The 19,574-nt window shown below is 40.2% G+C and overlaps 2 protein-coding genes across 5 annotated transcripts in view; both read left to right on the top strand.

The window, feature by feature from the left end:
• On the top strand, nucleotides 1-13,497 carry dcp2 (decapping mRNA 2). Of its 3 annotated transcripts, none has more exons than XM_061798824.1 (11): nucleotides 1-264; nucleotides 2,686-2,837; nucleotides 4,306-4,433; nucleotides 4,603-4,701; nucleotides 4,786-4,938; nucleotides 6,624-6,736; nucleotides 10,252-10,356; nucleotides 11,140-11,230; nucleotides 11,426-11,515; nucleotides 11,664-11,715; nucleotides 11,952-13,497. In XM_061798824.1, the coding sequence occupies exons 1-11, from the start codon at nucleotides 197-199 to the stop codon at nucleotides 12,083-12,085; spliced, it is 1,185 nt and encodes a 394-aa protein (XP_061654808.1). In that variant the 5' UTR covers nucleotides 1-196; the 3' UTR covers nucleotides 12,086-13,497. The 3 variants fall into 3 exon arrangements, with proteins under 3 accessions (XP_061654808.1, XP_061654806.1, XP_061654807.1); XM_061798822.1 differs by having other exon boundaries at nucleotides 11,634-11,715; XM_061798823.1 differs by having other exon boundaries at nucleotides 11,426-11,530.
• Nucleotides 13,498-14,909: 1,412 nt separating this feature from the next.
• The window catches only part of ythdc2 (YTH domain containing 2), a 47,485-nt gene continuing 42,820 nt past the window's right edge, over nucleotides 14,910-19,574 (top strand). For both annotated transcript variants that reach the window (XM_061799835.1, XM_061799834.1), the window contains exons 1-5: nucleotides 14,910-15,067; nucleotides 15,332-15,491; nucleotides 15,621-15,711; nucleotides 16,578-16,774; nucleotides 18,073-18,275. In XM_061799835.1, the coding sequence (XP_061655819.1) occupies nucleotides 15,338-15,491; nucleotides 15,621-15,711; nucleotides 16,578-16,774; nucleotides 18,073-18,275 (645 nt within the window). In that variant the 5' untranslated portion in view covers nucleotides 14,910-15,067; nucleotides 15,332-15,337. The remainder of the gene's footprint in view (nucleotides 15,068-15,331; nucleotides 15,492-15,620; nucleotides 15,712-16,577; nucleotides 16,775-18,072; nucleotides 18,276-19,574) is intronic.

The following is a 19,574-nucleotide window of genomic DNA, read 5'->3' as shown; positions in this document are numbered from 1 at the left end:
TGTACTTCCTGTTGTCGCAGCGTCCTCTGTACACGCTGTGGAGAATTTCGGGGACGATATTTACAAGTTCTTATGGACCGTGGCGCCAGATTAGAGCTCTTTCAGTAAGAAGGATGTAATTGGAGACGCGTGGATGTAGCTTGGCCCGCCTACCTGTGGCTTTTCTTGGAGTTCCTTTTACGCGAGACGAGTCTCAATGTTTTCGACCAAGATGGAAACAAAAAGAATCGAGATTCCCTCTGGTATACTGGACGACCTCTGCAGGTAATCATTGCGGATATACACTTCAATTTTATTTCTATTGCACCAATTCAAACGCCTTTAAATAAATAAAAAAAATGTTTATATGAAGCGCGAACCTTGTTAACATGTAAATTGTTGTAAATTGGATTTATATAAACTACAGAAACACAATTTAATGAAATTGATCAAGCGTAAGGTGGGTTTGCTACTAAATCCAGAAGAATTGCTGCCATTTTTATTGGTGCTGGATTTCGGGCACGTGGATTTAGCGGAGGTCCAGCAAAATCGCGTTTTCTCAGTGTTTCGCGCAAGGTAATCGTGGTTGTTTTCAGATTGCGTTGTCGGCCAATCCCTGTTTAAAAAAAACAAACATTTTTTTTTTATAAATGTTCGATTCAGGTGAGGCTTTCTGTGGTTCTGACAAATATGAAAATGTTCCTCGATTTCGGCGTCGGAAAAAATCACACGTTAACGGGATTCATTCACTATAATTAAAAGAAAGCTCGGTGGAGTACAAGTAGTAAAGTACAAATACTCATACCCCCTTTTTTTTTTCTTCTTCCCTGTGTTCTGGACAGTTTTGGTCATTTTTACATGTTTCCAGAGCTCGATGGGGTCACATCAATAAATTTGCCCCTACCCCAATAGAGAGCGAACAGTATACTTATCAGTCAAAGGAGTTAGTAGTTAGTATTATCATTTGTAATAATATTAATTGAGCATTTCTTTACATTGGAATCTGTTTCCTATATTAAAATAACGCCATGTCTTAGGCTTTACTGCCATCTAGGGGTAGAAAGAGCACACAGCACATCTCCATACAGACACCTCTGTTTCAAATGAAAGTATTTTTTAATTTAAATAACAATTATAATTGTTTGTCATAAGATCCCCACATCATGCATGTCTTTTCACCATGCAAACCGATCTAAAATGTGTGAAAATAAAAATAAATAAATAGAATAATAATAAAACAACAACAACCTCGACAACAAGGAATATAGAATTACATTGTTTACTTTCACACTTATGACAAGTCTTGCTATTGTCAAATGTCAGATGGCACCCTACTCAGGCAAAGGAATCAAGTCTAGATTTAGTATGTTGAGGAATGGTGACCAGCTATCTACGTATATGTGATAATTGATTTTTTCGTTCTGCTGCTATTTTTTCTAACGCAATATATTCTATGATGAGATTTTGCCACTGATTGATGTTAATCAATCCAGTAGCTACGGTTAGCAGACATGGAGAGGTCTTCTTCCCATTTGGTGATTGGTAAGTGCATTGATTTAGCACATGAAATTAATTTATAAACTTTTGAGAGATTTCTTTTACTTTGCTGGAGGAGCTTCATTATTTGCTTGATAAACTCTGGCATTTCGAGGGTGCGCTGGAGTGTTGGTATTCTTTTTTGTATTGCTGCTTTTAATTTATTGTATTGAAGAAAGTTTCCGGCTGTTATTTGGAATTCTTGGAATAGTTCATCACGTGTCCTAAAACCTTATTGTTAATAGTTATTGTAGGTGGTTAATTCCATGTTGTTCCCATGTACTAAAATGAAGGGGTATATTATTCATTTCGAAATCTGGATTATGACAGATTGGGGAGAGCATACTTGGAGCTAATTGAGATCCTGTCGATTCTAAACTGCCACCAAGCCGTTAAGGTTGATGCGATTATTGGATTCTTGAAACACTTATGGCGTTTAAGAGTCATAGAAATAAATGGGAGTCTTGGTAGTTTGATGTTGTTGCAGTCTGTTCCAATTCTAGCCAAGAATCACACACCTCACTGTGGCGCAACCAATATTAGGATTCTGACAAATAGCGGCAGCAAGCGTTTCGATAAATATTGCAGATAGCGTTGGTGAGAGTGGACATCCTTGTCTGGTTCCTCTTTGTGAAGTGATCCTATTATTTGTGGTGACTGAGGGGTGGCCCAATCTGTTATGATGTTGGCAATTAATTCTTCACACGGGGCTAGGTAGCTTTGAATTATTTTTCTTCCTTCATAACTAAAATGACTGTTTAAAACCTGCATTTTATGTTTACCTATGTTTTTTTTTTTGCTGATATTTACCATTTGTTTGATTATCTTAAAGTGGGGAAACTATGCAAAAAAAATAAATAAAATAATAACAATACATTTACGAAAGGGACAAATACTTTTTCACGGCATCGTATGCAATTGTGTTCTCCTGCTACACTGCCCTCTGTGGCTTCGTCAATATTCAATAATCCTCCTAAACCGAGTGGACAGCCATCCCAAAAGAGTTGGAGCAGTTATGCCATAGCTGCAAACCGACGTAATACTAAACTCTATGGAATAACATTGGGATGTTACTTATGTTCACATGCTAGTCAAGGTAGGTGAAAATATACTTGGGGCATTATAGTACATTTCTTTTCCACTAATGATCTCTGTCCTGTGTTTCGACAGTCGATTCATCCTACACATTCCCAGTGAGGAAAGGGACAACGCTATCCGGGTGTGCTTTCAGATTGAGTTGGCACACTGGTTTTACCTGGACTTCTGCATCCCAAACACACCGGCTGCTCCTCACTGTGGGATAAGAGACTTTGCCAAAGCTGATATCCTTTCTCTTGATCAATGACATTACCAGTGGGGTGATCTTTCAGTGGTGCCTTGCGTAACAAGTTTGACTTTAAGTTCCTTGTTTGCGCTCGTAACTCAAAACATCTTTCCCGATTGAAATGAATGGGAATGCCATTAATCTGTTTCAACCTCCCCCCCCCCCCAAAAACCCAGCAAATTTTGTAATTGGTTTTTTAATGACAAAAATGGCACGATAATAATATCCTTCATAAAACACAGTAATGACGTTTGAACGGAATTAAAAATAATTCAGGAGTTTTTGTCACATTCACTTCAATGCACATTGTGCTGCTTGTTCTGGTGTGTGCTCCTTGGCCACCTCGGACCACCAGGACTGTACCGGAGACTTCACTCCTCTCCGTTTCTCATTACGGCAGTAATATCGGTCTTCGCTGAGGATAAACAATATATTCTTGGGTTCAGATATACATTGCCTAAAGGGTAACCACGCCACCACATCCAGTAGATGCTAATAGTTAGCCTGTGTGCCAATTGAGTTTCCCATTGTACAACCCCAATTCCAATGAAGTTGGGACGTTGTGTTAAATATAAAAAGAGAATACAATGATTTGCAAATCATGTCCGACCTATATTTCATTGAATACACTTCAAAGACAAGATATTTAATGTTCAAACTGATCAACTTTATTTTTAGCAAATAATCATTAACTTAGAATTTTATGGCTGCAACATGTTGCAAAAAAGCTGGGACAGGGTCATGTTTACCACTGTGTTGCATCACCTTTTCTTTTAACAACATTCAATAAACGTTTGGGAACTGAGGGCACTCATTGTTGAAGCCTTGTAGGTGGAATTCTTTTCCATTCTTGCTTGATGTACAGCTTCAGCTGTTCAACGGTCCGGGGTCTCCGTTGGCGCATTTTACGCTTCATAATGCGCCACTCATTTTCAATGGGAGACAGGTCTGGACTGCAGACAGGCCAGTCTAGTACCCGCACTCTTTTACCACGAAGCCACGCTGTTGTAACACGTGCAGAATGTGGTTTGGCATTGTCTTGCTGAAATAAGCAGGGGCGTCCATGAAAAAGACATTGCTTGGATGGCAGCATATGTTTCTCCTAAACCTGACGGCCACAAGTTCCAAAAACAATTTGAAATGTGGACTACATTTATTTATCATTTTCAACCTATATTCAGTTAAATCCACTGCAAAGACAAGATATATATTGTTCAAACTACTGAACTGTCCTTTTTTTTGTTTTGTTTTGTTTATTTTGTTTTGCAAATCTCTCATTTGGAATTTAACGCCTGCGTCACCTTCCAACGCCTGTTTGGAACATTCCACAGGTGAACTGGTTAATTGGAATCAGGTGAGTGTCCTTATTGGGTATAGCAGGCGCAACCCCGAAAAGGCTCATTTGTTCACAAGCGAGGATGGGCTGAGGTTACATTTTCAGTTACATTTTCTTGACAGCTGCTAACTTTTCCTACACTGTCCATTCCTGTTGTCCCATGGAGAGGATGTGCAGAAAGTCCTTGAACAGTGGAAGGAGTATAAGATGGGTGTTCCTACATATGGAGCAATCATTCTTGATGAGTCATTAGAAAGTGTGAGTCATAATCACAGTTGGAAATTCATTTTCTTTCCAGTTCACAGACTTCTTTAGTTGTGATATTGAATATTATGCTCCTTCAATGGGAATTTGGACTTCTGGAGTGACTGAACGCACTTTTTCTTCATCACCTGTATAATTATGTTTTTTGTTTTTTTTTCTTCAGGTTCTGCTTGTTCAGGGCTACCTTGCCAAGTCAGGCTGGGGCTTTCCCAAAGGGAAAGTGAATGAGGATGAAGCGCCTCATGATTGCGCCGTTCGTGAAGTGAGTCGTTTGTTCTTTGCCTGTAACTGACCACAAGGAAATGTCTTTATAGCTTGCAGTATATGCTGTATTTTCCCTCCCCAGGTGTTAGAGGAAACAGGCTTTGACATAAAAAATCGTATCGGCAAAGATATGTACATAGAGCAGAAAATCACTGACCAACTTGTACGGCTCTATATCATACCAGGAGTATCCAAGGATACAAAGTTTAATCCCAAAACTAGAAAGGAAATCAGGGTATATATGTTTTTCTTCAATTTAGAATTATTATTATTTTTTTAATAAAACCCCAATTCCAATGAAGTTGGGATGTTATGTTAAACATAAATAAAAACAGAATACAATGATTTGCAAATCATGTTCAACCTATATTTCATTGTACACACCACAAAGATGAGATACTTAACGTTCAAACTGATAAACTTTATTGTTTTTAGCAAATGATTATTAACTTGGAATTTTATGGCTGTAACACGTTCTAAAAAAGCTGGGACAGGTGGGAAAAAGACTGAGAAAGGTGAGGAATGCTCATCAAACACCTGTTTGGAACATCCCACAGGTGAGCAGGCTCATTGGGAACAGGTGGGCGCCATGATTGGCTAGAAAAGGAGCTTCCCTCCATTGCTCAGTCATTCACTAGCAAAGATGGGGCGAGGTTCACCTCTTTGTGAACAAGTGCGTGAGAAAATAGTCCAACAGTTTAAGGACAATGTTCCTCAACGTACAATTGCAAGGAATTTAGGGATTTCATCATCTACGGTCCATAATGTCATCAAAAGGTTCAGAGAATCTGGAGAAATCACTGCATGTAAGCGGCAAGGCCGAAAACCAACATTGAATGCCCGTGACCTTCGATCCCTCAGGCGGCACTGCATCAAAAACCGACATCAATGTGTAAAGGATATCACCACATGGGCTCAGGAACACTTCAGAAAACCAATGTCAGTAAATACAGTTCGGGGCTACATCCGTAAGTGCAACTTGAAACTCTACTATGCAAAACAAAAGCCATTTAGCAACAACAGCCAGAAACGCTGCCGGCTTCTCTGGGCCCGAGCTCATCTAAGATGGACTGATGCAAAGTGGAAAAGTGTTCTGTGGTCCGCGTCCACATTTCAAATTGTTTTGGGAAATTGTGGCCGTCGTGTCCTCTGGGTCAAAGAGGAAAAGAACCATCCGGACTGTTATGGACGCAAAGTTCAAAAGCCAGCGTCTGTGATGGTATGGGGCTGTTAGTGCCAATGGCATGGGTAACTTACACATCTGTGAAGGCACCATTAACGCTGAAAGGCACATACAGGTTTTGGAGAAACATATGCTGCCATCCAAGCAAGGTCTTTTTCATGGACGCCCCTGCTTATTTCAGCAAGACAATACCAAACCACATTCTGCACGTGTTACAACAGCGTGGCTTCGTAGTAAAAGAGCGTGGGTACTAGACTGGCCTGCCTGCAGTCCAGACCTGTCTCCCATTTGAAAATGTGTGGCGCATTATGAAGCGTAAAATACAACAACGGAGATCCCGGACCGCTGAACAGCTGAAGCTGTACATCAAGCAAGAATGGGAAAGAATTCCACCTCCAAAGCTTCAACAATTAGTGTCCTCAGTTCCCAAACGTTTATTGAACGTTGTTAAAAGAAAAGGTGATGCAACACAGCGGTAAACATGACCCTGTCCCAGCTTTTTTGGAACGTGTTGCAGCCATACAATTCTAAGTTAATGATTATTTGCCAAAAATAATAGTTTATCAGTTTGAACATGAAATATCTTGTCTTTGTAGTGTATTCAATGAAATATAGGTCGAACATGATTTGCAAATCATTGTATTCTGTTTTTCTTGATGTTTAACACAACGTCCCAACTTCATTGGAATTGGGGTTGTAGATAAGAATATAATTATTTTCTTTTGTTTCTCTTTTAGAATATTGAGTGGTTCTCGATTGAGAAGCTGCCATGTCACAGGAACGACATGACGCCAAAGTCTAAACTTGGACTTGCCCCCAATAGGTTTTTTATGGCCATTCCATTCATAAGGTATGTCGAGAGGAAAGTGTAGTTGTTTGATTTTGGTGTTACCTAAACCTACTCTCTTTTGCAAGTGAATGAGAAGTGGCCAGCCTTAAAATTGATTTGTTTGGATATTTTCTGTCTGGTACATTCTTTCCAAGCAAATAAAATAAACAAATAGATATTCGCTTCCACAAAAGAGCAAACTACATCCTGCTCTCTTGACAAGCAGCCACCGTCTTGCAGAACTCAACTGGGAAATCAGTGAAAATATAAAAAGCGGGGTAAGCAAAGCAAATTTATTTATATAGCGCATTTCATACACAAAGTGCTTTACATGATTAAAAGCATTTAAAAACAAAGGGAGGAAAAAAACATTGAAAACAGTGAAAACAAATAAAAGTGTAGTTAAAACAATGTGCAAGTACAAGAAATATCGTTTTAAAAGTTGAAATGCTCTAAAAAAGCATGAGGGGAAAAAAAAATAGTTTTTAACCTGGATTTAAAAACATTCACACTTGGGGCTGACGTCACTTCAGTTGGCAACTTATTCCATTTGTGTGCAGCATTCTAGCTAAATGCAATTTCACCATATTTGCTTTGGACTCTGTGCTCCACTATTGGACCTGAGTCTGTCAATCTCAGAGCCCTACTGGGTTTATATTTCATTAGAATTTCTTCATGTATTCAGGACCTAAACCGTTTAGTGATTTATAGACCAGTAGCAGAACTTTAACATCTAATCTAAAGCTGACTGGAAGCCAGTGTAAAGACTGTAGAATTGGAGTAATATGCTCTGACCTCTTTGTTCTGGGCAGAACCCGAGCTGCAGCATTCTGAATGAGCTGCAGCTGTTTAATGCACTTTTCGGGGAGTCCAGTCAGAAGACCATTACAATAGTCAAGTGTACTTGAGATAAAAGCATGGATGAGCTTCTCCTGGTCTGCTTGACACATGCAAGCCTTCACTCTGGATATGGTCAGGTCGGAATCTATCAGAACACCAAGGTTTCGGACTTTTAAAGAGAGTGACTCCAGGTATTTGCTAGCAGCAATCCTCTTTTCTTTATTGCCAAAAACATTGATCTCAGTTTTGTTGTGGTTTAATTGAAGAATATTTTGGCTCATCCAGTTATAGTTGTAGTTTTAGACAGTGACACAACACCTCAATTGAACTGTAGTCATCTGGAGACACTGCTAGATATAACTGTGTGTCATCTGCATAGCTATGATAGTCAAAATAAAAGTTCTGAAGAATTTGACCCAAGGGTAGCATATCCAGGCTGAACAGGAGGGGTCCAAGAACTGACCCTTGAGGGACCCCACAGGTGGTAATTGGGAATTGCGGGACAGCTCCCGAACGGCCGGTCCATTCCAGGCATCTTTTTTTTTTTAATAGGATAATTCCTATATAATTTCCAATACATACAGCCATCTTGTAACAAATCATAATTACAGACCAATATTCACCAAATACAAGACCGCTGATTGGATAGCCTTATGTCAGCAAAGTCGTGCACGAGCCAAGCAGAGTGTCCCGGCCAAAGTACCGGTATATATTATAGCCCGAAAGCTGCCGGTGAAGGTCACTTGCAGAGGGGGTTATTGAGGGACTGACTGGGGGACCCCATGGTGGCAGTGAGGTGGTGGTGCTGGTCTTGGAGAAGGAGGAGGAAGATGTGGTGCTCTTATTGGAGGAGAAGGAAGAGAATGGAACAGGAAGGAGCAATAACCCGACCGGCAACAGATGCTGAGTGTAAGGCTGCCCTAGTGGGTAGGCAATTGTATGATGCATACAGTGTATACAGCAAAAATGAGGAGACCTAAAATCACAGTCACCGCTCATTAGTTAGTATTCGAGGCTTCGTTGCAAGGCAGCAGGAACCGAAAAACTTTCGGTCTTCGGTTTTGCACACCTGGGGGGCCTCCATCTAAATTTCCGGGCTGAATTTTGGGCCCAGTACGTCGCTGCCATCAACGATGACACGTGATGGGTGATGTCATCAGCGCTGACTATGATCTTCTCTGATCAGTGCCTCGATACTAGCACTATTGCCAGGTTTAACCTCTGAAGGCTCTTGTTTTTCACCTTTAATCCTCAACACACCTTTTTTTTTTTTTTTAACTGTTTTGTAGCCTATTGCAGCTTCTCCGTACACATTTTGCAACCTTTTGAAAATGTTTAGTGGGTGTTTTCCTTTCCAAAGCAAGACATTCAATCACAGTTCTCTTCTTCTGACGGCCATCCAACAATAACCTAATTTCCAAAATGGCTGACAGGAAGAGGACAGGCTTAAACAAAGTTTTTATTTTTATTTATTTTTATTTTTTTTAAATAACCCTTCAAACAAGTATAATAATACAAACTGAAAAGTCAGGTTTTAGTAGGTTAAATGATATTGGGCTGATTACTTTTTGACTGCTTCTTTCCTTTCAACAACAAAAGTGTTACCGTAAGCGAAGGGCAATAATTAAGGAAAGCTATTGTTTTAGGTTCTTTTTTTTTTATTGGTAGCTGTTTTTTATTACTTGAAGACCCCTTTTGTTCTCGAAAATGCACGTGTTCTTCCCGTTCCATTGTTCTTACTGAAGTAAACTGAGACGGTTACTGCTTGGTGGAACTATATAAGAAACTTTCTGTTTCACTTTCAACACATCTCCAGTTGAGTACGGAAAGTTTTCAGAATGCTTAAAATGTTCACTTTGTTTTGTTTTTTTTAATTTATATTGCAGCCATTTGCTAAAATCTTCCCCCCCCCCCCACATTAATGTACACACAGCACGCCACATTGACAGAAAAAAACGGAATTGTTGAAATTTTTGCAGATTTATTCAAAAAGAAAAACGGAAATATCACACGGATTTGGAGGTGCTGATTCTCATCCCAGCCGCTTCACACTCGGCTGCGAACCGCCCCAGTGAGAATTGGAAATAACGGCTTGATGAAGCGAACAAAACCACATCATCTGCAAAAAGCAGATATGCAATACTGAGGCCACCAAACCGGACCCCCTTCTACGCCTCGGCTGCACCTAGTAATTCTGTCCATAAAAGTTATGAACAGAATCGGTGACAAAGGGCAGCCTGGGCGGAGTCCAACGATGGAGTCCCCAGTGGGAGCGCTCTCCAGCACCCCCTCCAAGGACTCCAACAAGGGTGGGTACTCTGAACTGCTGTTTAGTGCATAGGCACAAACAACAGTCAGGACCCGTCCCCCCACCCGAAGGCGGAGGGAGGCTACCTTCTCGTCCGCCGGGGTGAATCGCAACGTGCGGGCGCCGAGCAGGGGGGAGAATAAGTATACCCACACCTGTGGAAGAGAGTCCAACCCCTCTCGAGAGGATTGGTACCATGGTCTGTAAAATAAAATAAACTCTTTACTATTTAAAAGAAGCCAACATTCAGATGCGTAACTCATACCTCTAAGGCGCACGAACTGTTTTGTTTCAACCTCTGATAATTTACGTATATTACGTTATAGTAATTTAATCTCGGAATGAATGTTTGGCTATTGATTGCACATTTGCTGCTTCCCCGGTGCAGGCCGCTAAAGGAATGGATCAGCAGGCTGAGAGGTGAGCCTCCAGATAGCGATGAAGACTTTGCAAGCAATGTCACCACTCCAGGCAAAACCTCAGACAATGCACGGTAAATGCGGCTCATCATTCTGCGCCGGAACGCCATTTATTGTTGTTGAACATGATCTTATATTAGACATCTCTGTCAGCTCAAGTGATGATGAGTTGATGATATCATCAATATCTGTACAGTGCTGTGAAAGTGTTTGCCCCCATCCTGATTTATTTGTATTTTTTATTTTTTTAATTTTATTTTATTTTGAAATGTTTTTTTATTAAGGGAGGAAAAAAATCCAAACCTACACGGGCCTGTGTGAAAGTGATTTCTGCCTGCCTGACAAAGTGAAGTAGTCCAAAAGATCCTCAAAAGCTAGACATCATGCTGAGATCTAAAGAAATGCAGGAACAAATGAGAAAAAGTAATCATCAGGGTGGAACATTTTATAAAGCCATTTCTAAAGCTTTGGGACTCCAGCAAACCACAGTGAGAGCCGTTATCCACAAATGACTAAAACCTAGAACAGTGGCGACGCTTCCCAGGAGTGGCCGGCCAACCAAAATTACCCCAAGAGCACGGCGACGACTCATCCAAGAGGTCACAAAAGACCCCACAACAACATACAAAGAACTGCAGGCCTCACTTGCTTCAGGTAAGGTCAAAAAATATGAACTCAGGAAGGGGGCAAACACTTTTTCACACCACTGTATATGCTTTAGCTGGATCTGTATAACTTTAGTACTTCGGAGTAGATGAAGGCACTACTTTGTCGGTCACCCTTAGTGGAATATAAACTACTACTATTACTGTACATCTACTCGTCAATGTTTTATTAACACTCTCCGTTTCTCTTAGGTCAAAATCCCGGCGCCTCGCTGGTATTGAAGTATTTCCTGGAGATGGTTATACCAAAAACAAGCAACATAAGGAGCTGAGTCAGTATGAGGTTGGAAAATGCATTTTCTAATATAATTCTTATTTTAATCAATTGTAGTACATTCTTGTTTTTTTTGTTTTTTTTTACCCTCTAAGCCATTGGTTAATCAACGGTTGAGTTTTCCCTCCTACCTACTGTTGAGCTGTTTATCGTTGTCTCTTTGAGTAATATCACTTGCTGCGTGACTTTGCTCCTCACGTGTAGAGCCAACACTTAAAAGGCAATGGGAAGAAATGTCAAGATTCATCTTATCTAAAGAAAGGAACCAATGAAAATGGATTCAGCAACCAGCAGGTCAGAATATTATCAGTAAGTACAATTTCCATTAAAATGTATGAATTCTTTGACTCTGATTAGATCTTGTTTGGGTTGTTTTTTGTTTTTTTTTCTCCTCTCTCTCCCCCCCTTGTAGATAAAGTCATTTCATTTACTATTCCTGCAGAAAGAAGATAAACGGCTTCATCCCAGAAGAATACAAGACAGATTTGAGACGGGTATGATTTGTGTGATTGTATGGACATCTTGATCTCTTTTGTACAATGATAAATGTACGGGTTTTAACTTCCTAATTCTGGCTGAGAAAAATAATGTGGGAAGACTTTAGGGTTGAAAATATTTGGTTCCAACTGTCCACTATTTCCCGCAACGGAGTATGGCATGCATTCAAACGCTCCTCTCGTACGAGCGTGTCTTCCAGTACTCGTGTGTAAATGAACTTACCTTCCTGCAGATGGGCCACCATGCAGCTCTCGCGACGGTCAACAGGCTGCCCACCAAGCGGACTTGGAGGACCTCCTGTCGTCCAAATCCTTCCTCAGTTTTAAATTTGACAAAGATGCCATCATGAGATGCTTTGACTTCTGACGTGGCGGACAAAGTGATAACAGTAGGCCTTTCCTGCGACATGATCCGACTATGGCCTCTCAGAAAGTCCTTTACCCTGGCAGCACGCAGAGAATGTGCCCTTCATATTTGTTTCCGGTCAGTTTCACATGGCGTCATATTTAGTGTACGGAAATTTTTCCTCCATCAACCGTCACTGGGGTCCGGACTTCAGTGCCGGACATTTCTGAGGACAGCGGTGTGTCGAATCTGCCATGAAATTATTGTTCAGCTATTATTGTTTTATTCATAGGTAAATCCACTTTATCCCACGCCTCTAATCAAGTTTCAGAATACTTGTTATAAAGTTTGTTATTGGCCTTCCTACCAAATATGGAAAGATTTTATCAAGTAACATCGAATGTGATGTATTTTAGTGAAAACGGAGTGCAGTTCGTCTTATTCAGAAAGTTGTATCAAACCAATATGTTGTTGTATAGAGGCTCCTGGTTAACCATTATTAAAATGAATGAACAATAAGAATGCAATAAGAACAGTTTTAAAGTCACAGTAAATGATCTGTGTCCTGAATTAGTCACCAAATTTTGATCTCACCTGCAAGGTTTGCTGAGACAAATTACGGGATCATTTTATTTCGAATTTTGGAGGCCACTTGACATTTTTCACCATATTTCTCAATGATGCTGCCACCCAAAAGATATTTTTTAATAAAATGTATTGATTTTATAAACTGTAGCCGCACACCTCTCTATCATCTGACTGAAATGTGTACCGCTGTGTACTTATTTGGCTGGAATTTTATGGCTGTACTATGCTGCCAACCAAAGGCTTCCAATATGTAAAACCTGTGCTGTTGCAGTCTGTTAGTTGGGTTTAAAAAAATAAAAATAAAATAAAAGATTGCCACAATCAACCCCGACATTCGCTGGGTTAGACTAACTTCCTAAAACGTATACCTCTTGCATTAAAACCACAATTATTTCCCTTCTTGTACGCTGTAACTAAGTAGGCACTTTTTTTTTTTTTTTAAGATATACTATCTTGCCCAAAGTATTCGCTCACCTGCCTTGACTGACATTATTTTAAGTGATGTCACAAATAGGCTTCTAGGAAAAAAATTGTCTTAAATTCCAATAAACACATTCCCGGTGTCATATTAATCCCCATGGAGTAAGAATGGGATGTCACTAAAATAATCATCTTGAATCAAGGGAGGTGAGCGAATACTTTTGGCAAAGTAGTGTATGTTATACATTCATGTGAAATGATTGTGTTTGACCGTGAGATGCGTAATCTCATAGAATGTTTGTTACTGTGTTGATGAATATTTTTTGTGCACATGGTGATAGGTTCAGCCACGGTTGCCCGTGAGCTTCATGAAGTGGTTTGAGTTCACAAATGTGAACTGTTAATAAAGTCAGATTTTTTTTCCACACGGTTTTTTTGTATGTTTTATAATACTGTGTAGTTGTCATTTTGATCAACAGATTTCCATGATTGAATTTTAAATTTAAAATATTCTTTTTTTGCCTTGCCACAATGAAGGATGGCGAGTGGGAGGAGAAAGTTATGTGACGCCTTTTGAAATTTACATTTCAGCATGAACGTTAATGTTCCAACTGCCTAATGTTACAGTGGTTGAAAATATTCCTTTTTTAGGGGGGGAAACAGACTTAAAAAAAAAGTTTGTTTTAATCCGTAATAGGCCCAAGTGTTCATAAAACGATTACGTAATCAATCATTGTAGCTCTAGAAAATATTTTGCTGTTAATGATTACATATAATATCAAAAAGTGTATTGCCTGGTGACTGAAATTTCCTTTTTGTGAAATAAGAGCTATTTTTCACATTTTCATTCTTATTATATTACAATGGACTCAATTCTATGTCTTAAGTCATTAATGGAGAGATGGTGGTGGCATTCTTTTTTTTATATACAGTAGAAAAAGCATATGACGTACTGTAAGGGAGGATTGCTCATCAAAATAATGACGTTAGGTGTTGGTGCAAGGCTGTATACTGTAAGTGTATGTTGAAAAGTAGAAGTTTGCTTGGTACAGACTATTTAAAAACACAGTATATACAAATGACAGTGGTACCCCACAGGATAGCGTTCGCAGTCCCGTACTGTTTAATATAATGATGAGCTGATATAGCTTGTAGGAATAAGCTGTGACTTATTTTGTTGTATGAATGTCAAAAAAGATGCTCGCTGGCGTCGGGCTGAAAACCTCCTATGTCAAAATTTGGTCAATTTAATATTTTTTTCCACAAATCGATACTATTGGTCAGTTCTCGTGGGTACTGTATGTTGTTTTTACAAATTATTGACCAATTTAAAGTGTTGCAAATGGCTTACTCTTTGACTCAGCAAACATGCTGTTTTTATTTGGGGGGGGGGGTTCCTGAAAAGTGATCACAACAAATAATCACAACACTAGATTTATTGCATCAGAAGGTGGAGCATACTTTGTTGAATAATGTCGTTTTGTAAAAAAAAAAAAGATCCAAATACGCTACTTCAAACAATATATAAATTAGGTTAAATAATAAAGTATTGGATTCCTGCACATGTAGGAATAGAAGGGGAAAAGAATGGAGATATTCTGGCTCAAAAATATGTCAACATGCTTTCAATAACCCTAAAAATCCTGCTAAAAGTACGGCTAAATACAAAATACTCATTGAAAGCAAATGCAGGACATAGCCTATAGCAAGAGAAGTGGGACTTAAATGACACAGGCAGAGACTTTGCAGCAGGTTTTCTGACAGCTGTGATATGCAGGATTGTACAGTTTATGCAGAGGAAAGAAGGAAATTGACCTCTTATTTCCTGCCTGTCTATTGATTTACACTCCAGTCCAGTAGGTGGCGGTCATTCGCCGAAACGCTGGTTGCCAACTGTCAATCAAATCAAATAGGAACAAAGACGACGAAGAAGAGCCCTTTCTGTTCAAAGTGATGAGAACGACATTTGGCCATTCTGGGAAGACCGTTTAAAAGGTAAAGTAGCTCATAGTTGTGGATTAACAGTTGCTATTATTGTTGTTAAATAGTTAATTAGCACAGCGTATAGCAGAAACCTATGCTAGTTTTCCCACGCGGACTATATTTAGCCGGAGTCAATTAGCTAAATATAGTCCGCGTGGGAAAACTAGCATAGGTTTCTGCCATACGCTCTCTCTATATATTTTTTTTAAAGTGCACAGTCCACTCCCGAAATCAAACAATACTTTGTGAGCACAGTCATTTTATGTTATGTTTCAGTGCACCATGCCGAATTTCCGTACAACTTCGCAAAACCCGGCCAAGACCCGGAAAAAACAACAGTCTTCTACCAGTTGCTTCAAAGACATTCACATAAGTGAAGAAGTCAAAATTGCTATTAACCTTTCCCTGGAGAGGTTTCGTTACAGTGACGAGAAAGGTATGTGATGTTTGATAGTGTTGTTACATAAAAGAATTGTGTCAATACAGTAAGTACCCATTCACATGTGAGCAGCAAGAAATGACAGTCCAAATCATGTAAAATGTCATATCTCTCCTGAATGAACAGAGCTGGAATTTCCCTCTTCGCTTTTCTCTAATGAGAGGGCCTTCATTCACCGTATGGCACAGGCTCTGGGTTACATTTCTAAAAGCAAAGGGTAAGTATGTTTCACCACAACTAGAGGGTAGAAGTTCCTGGAAGTACAAAGCAAGAAGTGCGTTCCTGTTGTTGTTTTTATTGATGATGCGTTGATGAGCTCAACGAGCAAGGCAGACACAAACGCACATACGTGGAAATCCACTCATGCTCTCATTGGTCGATGTCGCGCCGGGAACCAATCATGCGCCTTGTATGAGTGCCCGTGGCATGTACAGTACAGTACAGGCATGTACAAAGCCTCTCAGTCAACTCATCTCTTTGTTTGGCATGCAGGGAAACCTCCTCTCTCGTACGTCAACATGAAACAACGCGTCTTTCTGCAATATGGCTGCTGATATGGCATTTTTTGATGAAATGTATATTTTTTTTGATGAATATTTTGGAAAAACCCGCGAAGCACTGAAGCCGTGAAGCGCGAAGTGGCGAGGGACCACTGTAATTTTTTTTTTTTTTTTTTTTTTTGCAAAACGGCAAATCCAAGGTTAACAATTCTATTTCAGTATTAAAAATTGTATTCAATAAAAATATATTTTCTGTTCTGAGTTTCAACATGGGTGGTCGACTCGTTAGCGCATCTGCCTCACAGTTTTGAGGACCCTGGTTCAAATCCGGCCTGGCGTAATTGTAGCACAGCATTTCAGAAAAAGAACACGTTACCAACAGTCAAACATGGTGGTGGTATTGTGATGGTCTTGGGCTGCTTGGCTCCTTAAGGACATGGACAACTTGCTGTGAGGTTAAGCGGTACAGAAAATGGATGGATGGATGGAGTTTCAACATATACTATGTGTATTAACCAATACTGTAACGTAACATACAAGTGAAGGTTCACAAATGGTAATAGATTTTGTTTTTCTTTTTCAGGAAAGGATCAAATCGCTTCCTCACCATCAGGAAAAAGAATTGTCTCGACACTCGTCAGTCTATCATGCCCCTGACACTCTCCCAAGCCTCTTTACATGCCATCCGCAGCCATCTTCAGAAGTTTCCTATTACCGATAAAGAGCGTGAAGACTTCCAAGCCAGCAGCAAAAGCAAGCTGTCTGTGGCAGCACAACCTGGTGAGAGTTTGTGTTTAAAGTGGTGCTTGCAGAAATATTTAAGCCACACTGATACACTGTTGCAAACTCATCACTGTCTGTTTCACCGCATTACATTCATCACTACACATTAATTTGATTGCCCCACACGCCCTTATAACCCCTAACCCCAGGAGAGCGAGATGCCCGCACCAATCTGCAGGGCCCACCAATGTAGCTAGTCCCTACCCAGCTAAAGGATGAGACGGTGTCCCCCGCTTAGTGGAAAGGAGGGCGTCTAAGGATGCCCAACAGGGGAACGATAAGGGGGGCACCCCGGAGAGCAGCCACGGGGTATGAGTGGGGATCCCCCACCCCGAGCTGCCATCCAGCCAGGGGAAAAGCTAGGCATGCTAATAGAGGTGCAACGATAAATCGATTAATCAGCAACTAAGCGATTATCAAATTAATCACTAACTAAAATTGTCCAAATCTTCGGAAGTTCAGTTTGTCAACTAAATATTCAGATTTCTGTAGACCTCCATGAAAGCAGATTCTGTTTCATCAGAATAAGACATTTGCAAACATCTTTTACTTTAGAAAACAGTGATCAACATTTTGCCCATTTTCTGACATGTTACGAAACCAGTAACTGAATCATTTATTTTTGTGCATTTTCTGCGGTCAGTTTGAAAAAAAAAATGGAGACCCCGGACTGTTGAGCAAGTGAAGTTGTACATCAAGCAAGAATGTGAAAAAAAATCTGACTACAAAGCTTCAACAATTAAGTTTCTAAGCACTTATTTAGTGTCGTTAAAGGAGAGGTGATGTGACACAGTGGTAATCATGCCCCGTCCCAGCTTTTTTGCAATGTTGCAGGCATCAAATACAAAACGAGTGAATATTTGTAAACAAAACAAAACAAACAATAACACTGAACATAGGTTGAAAAGGATTTGAAAATCATTGTATTCTGTTGTCCGACATCCCAAAAATATGCATGGTAGGTTAATTGAAAACTCTAAATTGCCCGTAGGTGTGAACGTGAGTGCGAATGGTTGTTTGTTTATATGTGCCCTGCGATTGGCTGGCAACCAGTGCAGGGTGTACCCCGCCTCTCGCCCGAAGATAGCTGGGATAGGCTCCAGCGCTCCCTAGTTAGGATAAGCGGTACAGAAAATGAATGGATGCACAACCTCCCGACTTCATTGGAATTGGGGTTCGTAAATTTTAAATTTAATATTTTCGTATAATTCACTGACAGTTGTAGTCATGCAAAAGTAAGGCTTTTATGATCACATTTAGACAAAGTTGTTTAATGTTCCTCTGTCTTCCATCAGACAACAGCGTTGACATGAGCAGGCCAAGTGGGCGCTTGGACTGTGGCATTACTGTGGTACCCCCGAAAAGGCGGACATCAGAGTTTGACACTTTCCGATGCTCGCTGCCTGTATGTGAACATGAAGAAGAGATAGTCAGACTGATTAGCGAGAACAGGGTGGTACTCATCGTTGGAGAGACTGGTTCTGGAAAAACAACCCAGGTAGGAAAATGATTCAAAGGTCTTTTCTGAAGTTGACAGATCGTGGATAGAAATGGGATTCCGAGGCTTTCGGTGTCACCCTTTAACTATTCGGCCCCTTTCTATGACGCATTCTCGTTTTGAGTTTGGCTCAGTTGAGTATGGCATTTTTCAATTGTAAAGGCTCCCAAATGATCCAAACGGAACCATCTAGCTTTTCGGCACCCATTTGTTGGAGTATCATGGAGAAGTATAGCAAACTGTAACGGAATGATCACAAGTGTTTGTTTTGTTTGGGTTTCATATATTTCAAGTTCAACTCTCAAACTGTTGACAGCTCACGAAGCAAACACTTAATGTCAGTAACAATGTAGGCCAGGGGTGTCAAACTCAATTGTTGTCACGGGCCACATTGTAATTATGGCTTCCCTCGGAGGGCCGCTACAACTGTGAACCCATATAAATGAAAGATTACCTCCTATACTGTAATTACATACAGTATACACAACACATTGATGAATAGCCAGTTTTGAAATCAGAAGCCTATAAAAACATGTTTTTCAACTATTACATTTATTTTCAAAGGCGGATTGGTAACAAAAAAATGCTTGCAAATATCTCAATGGTATTACACCAGAACACAATGAGCAATTTTGATTTGCTTTTGCGGGCCACATAAAATGATGTGGCGGGCCGGATCTGGCCCCCGGGCCACCAGTTTGACACCTGTGATGTAGGCCAACCAGTAGCGCACAAACCAAAAAGCAGCTTCCCGAAGCATCCTGTAACTCATTCAAAAAGGTAACATTCTTTCGCTTACAATTTGAAATACTAAGACTCTCTTGAACCTCAAGATTGGTTAAAATTGTGGCTGCAGATTTTGGAAAAGTACTGTTCTGAATCGTCTTAATTTTACCTTACCTCCTGTCACGAACTGTGTACAGTTTAACTTCATTATATACAGTGGAGGAAATAATAATTTGATCCCTCACTGATTTTGTAAGTTCACCCACCGACAAAGACAATGCAGCCATGTGGGGGGCACAAGTCAGTGCAAACTGTAGGCCGGTCTCAAGCCCGGATTGCGTCAGGAAGGTCATCCGGCTTAAAACTTTGCCAAACAAATATGAGCGTTCATCCAAAGAATTCCATACCGGATCGGTCGTGGCCCGGGTTAACAACGTCCGGCGCCGTTGGAAATTCAGCTTTTCAAACAACAGCTTTCATGTATTGTAGTATTTGTCTGCCCAAACGTGGATATTTCAGCTCACTTATAACTTGAGAAAACACTGCAGTAAATTGCAAATGTTTTTATTTGTT

Source organism: Phyllopteryx taeniolatus, chromosome 15 (genome assembly GCF_024500385.1).
Source record: "Phyllopteryx taeniolatus isolate TA_2022b chromosome 15, UOR_Ptae_1.2, whole genome shotgun sequence".
In the NCBI taxonomy this organism is placed as follows: domain Eukaryota; kingdom Metazoa; phylum Chordata; class Actinopteri; order Syngnathiformes; family Syngnathidae; genus Phyllopteryx; species Phyllopteryx taeniolatus.
Note: the sequence above shows the minus strand (reverse complement) of the source record. Positions and strands in the feature narration are given on the sequence as shown.

Excerpts from the sequence above, each read along its gene's own strand:
- dcp2 (XM_061798822.1), top strand. The coding sequence starts at position 197 with ATGTTTTCGACCAAGATGGAAACAAAAAGAATCGAGATTCCCTCTGGT. Across the intron at positions 2,838-4,305 it reads AAGAGACTTTGCCAAAGCTG|TTTTCCTACACTGTCCATTC; the intron begins ATATCCTTTCTC and ends ACAGCTGCTAAC. Across the intron at positions 6,737-10,251 it reads ATGGCCATTCCATTCATAAG|GCCGCTAAAGGAATGGATCA; the intron begins GTATGTCGAGAG and ends TCCCCGGTGCAG.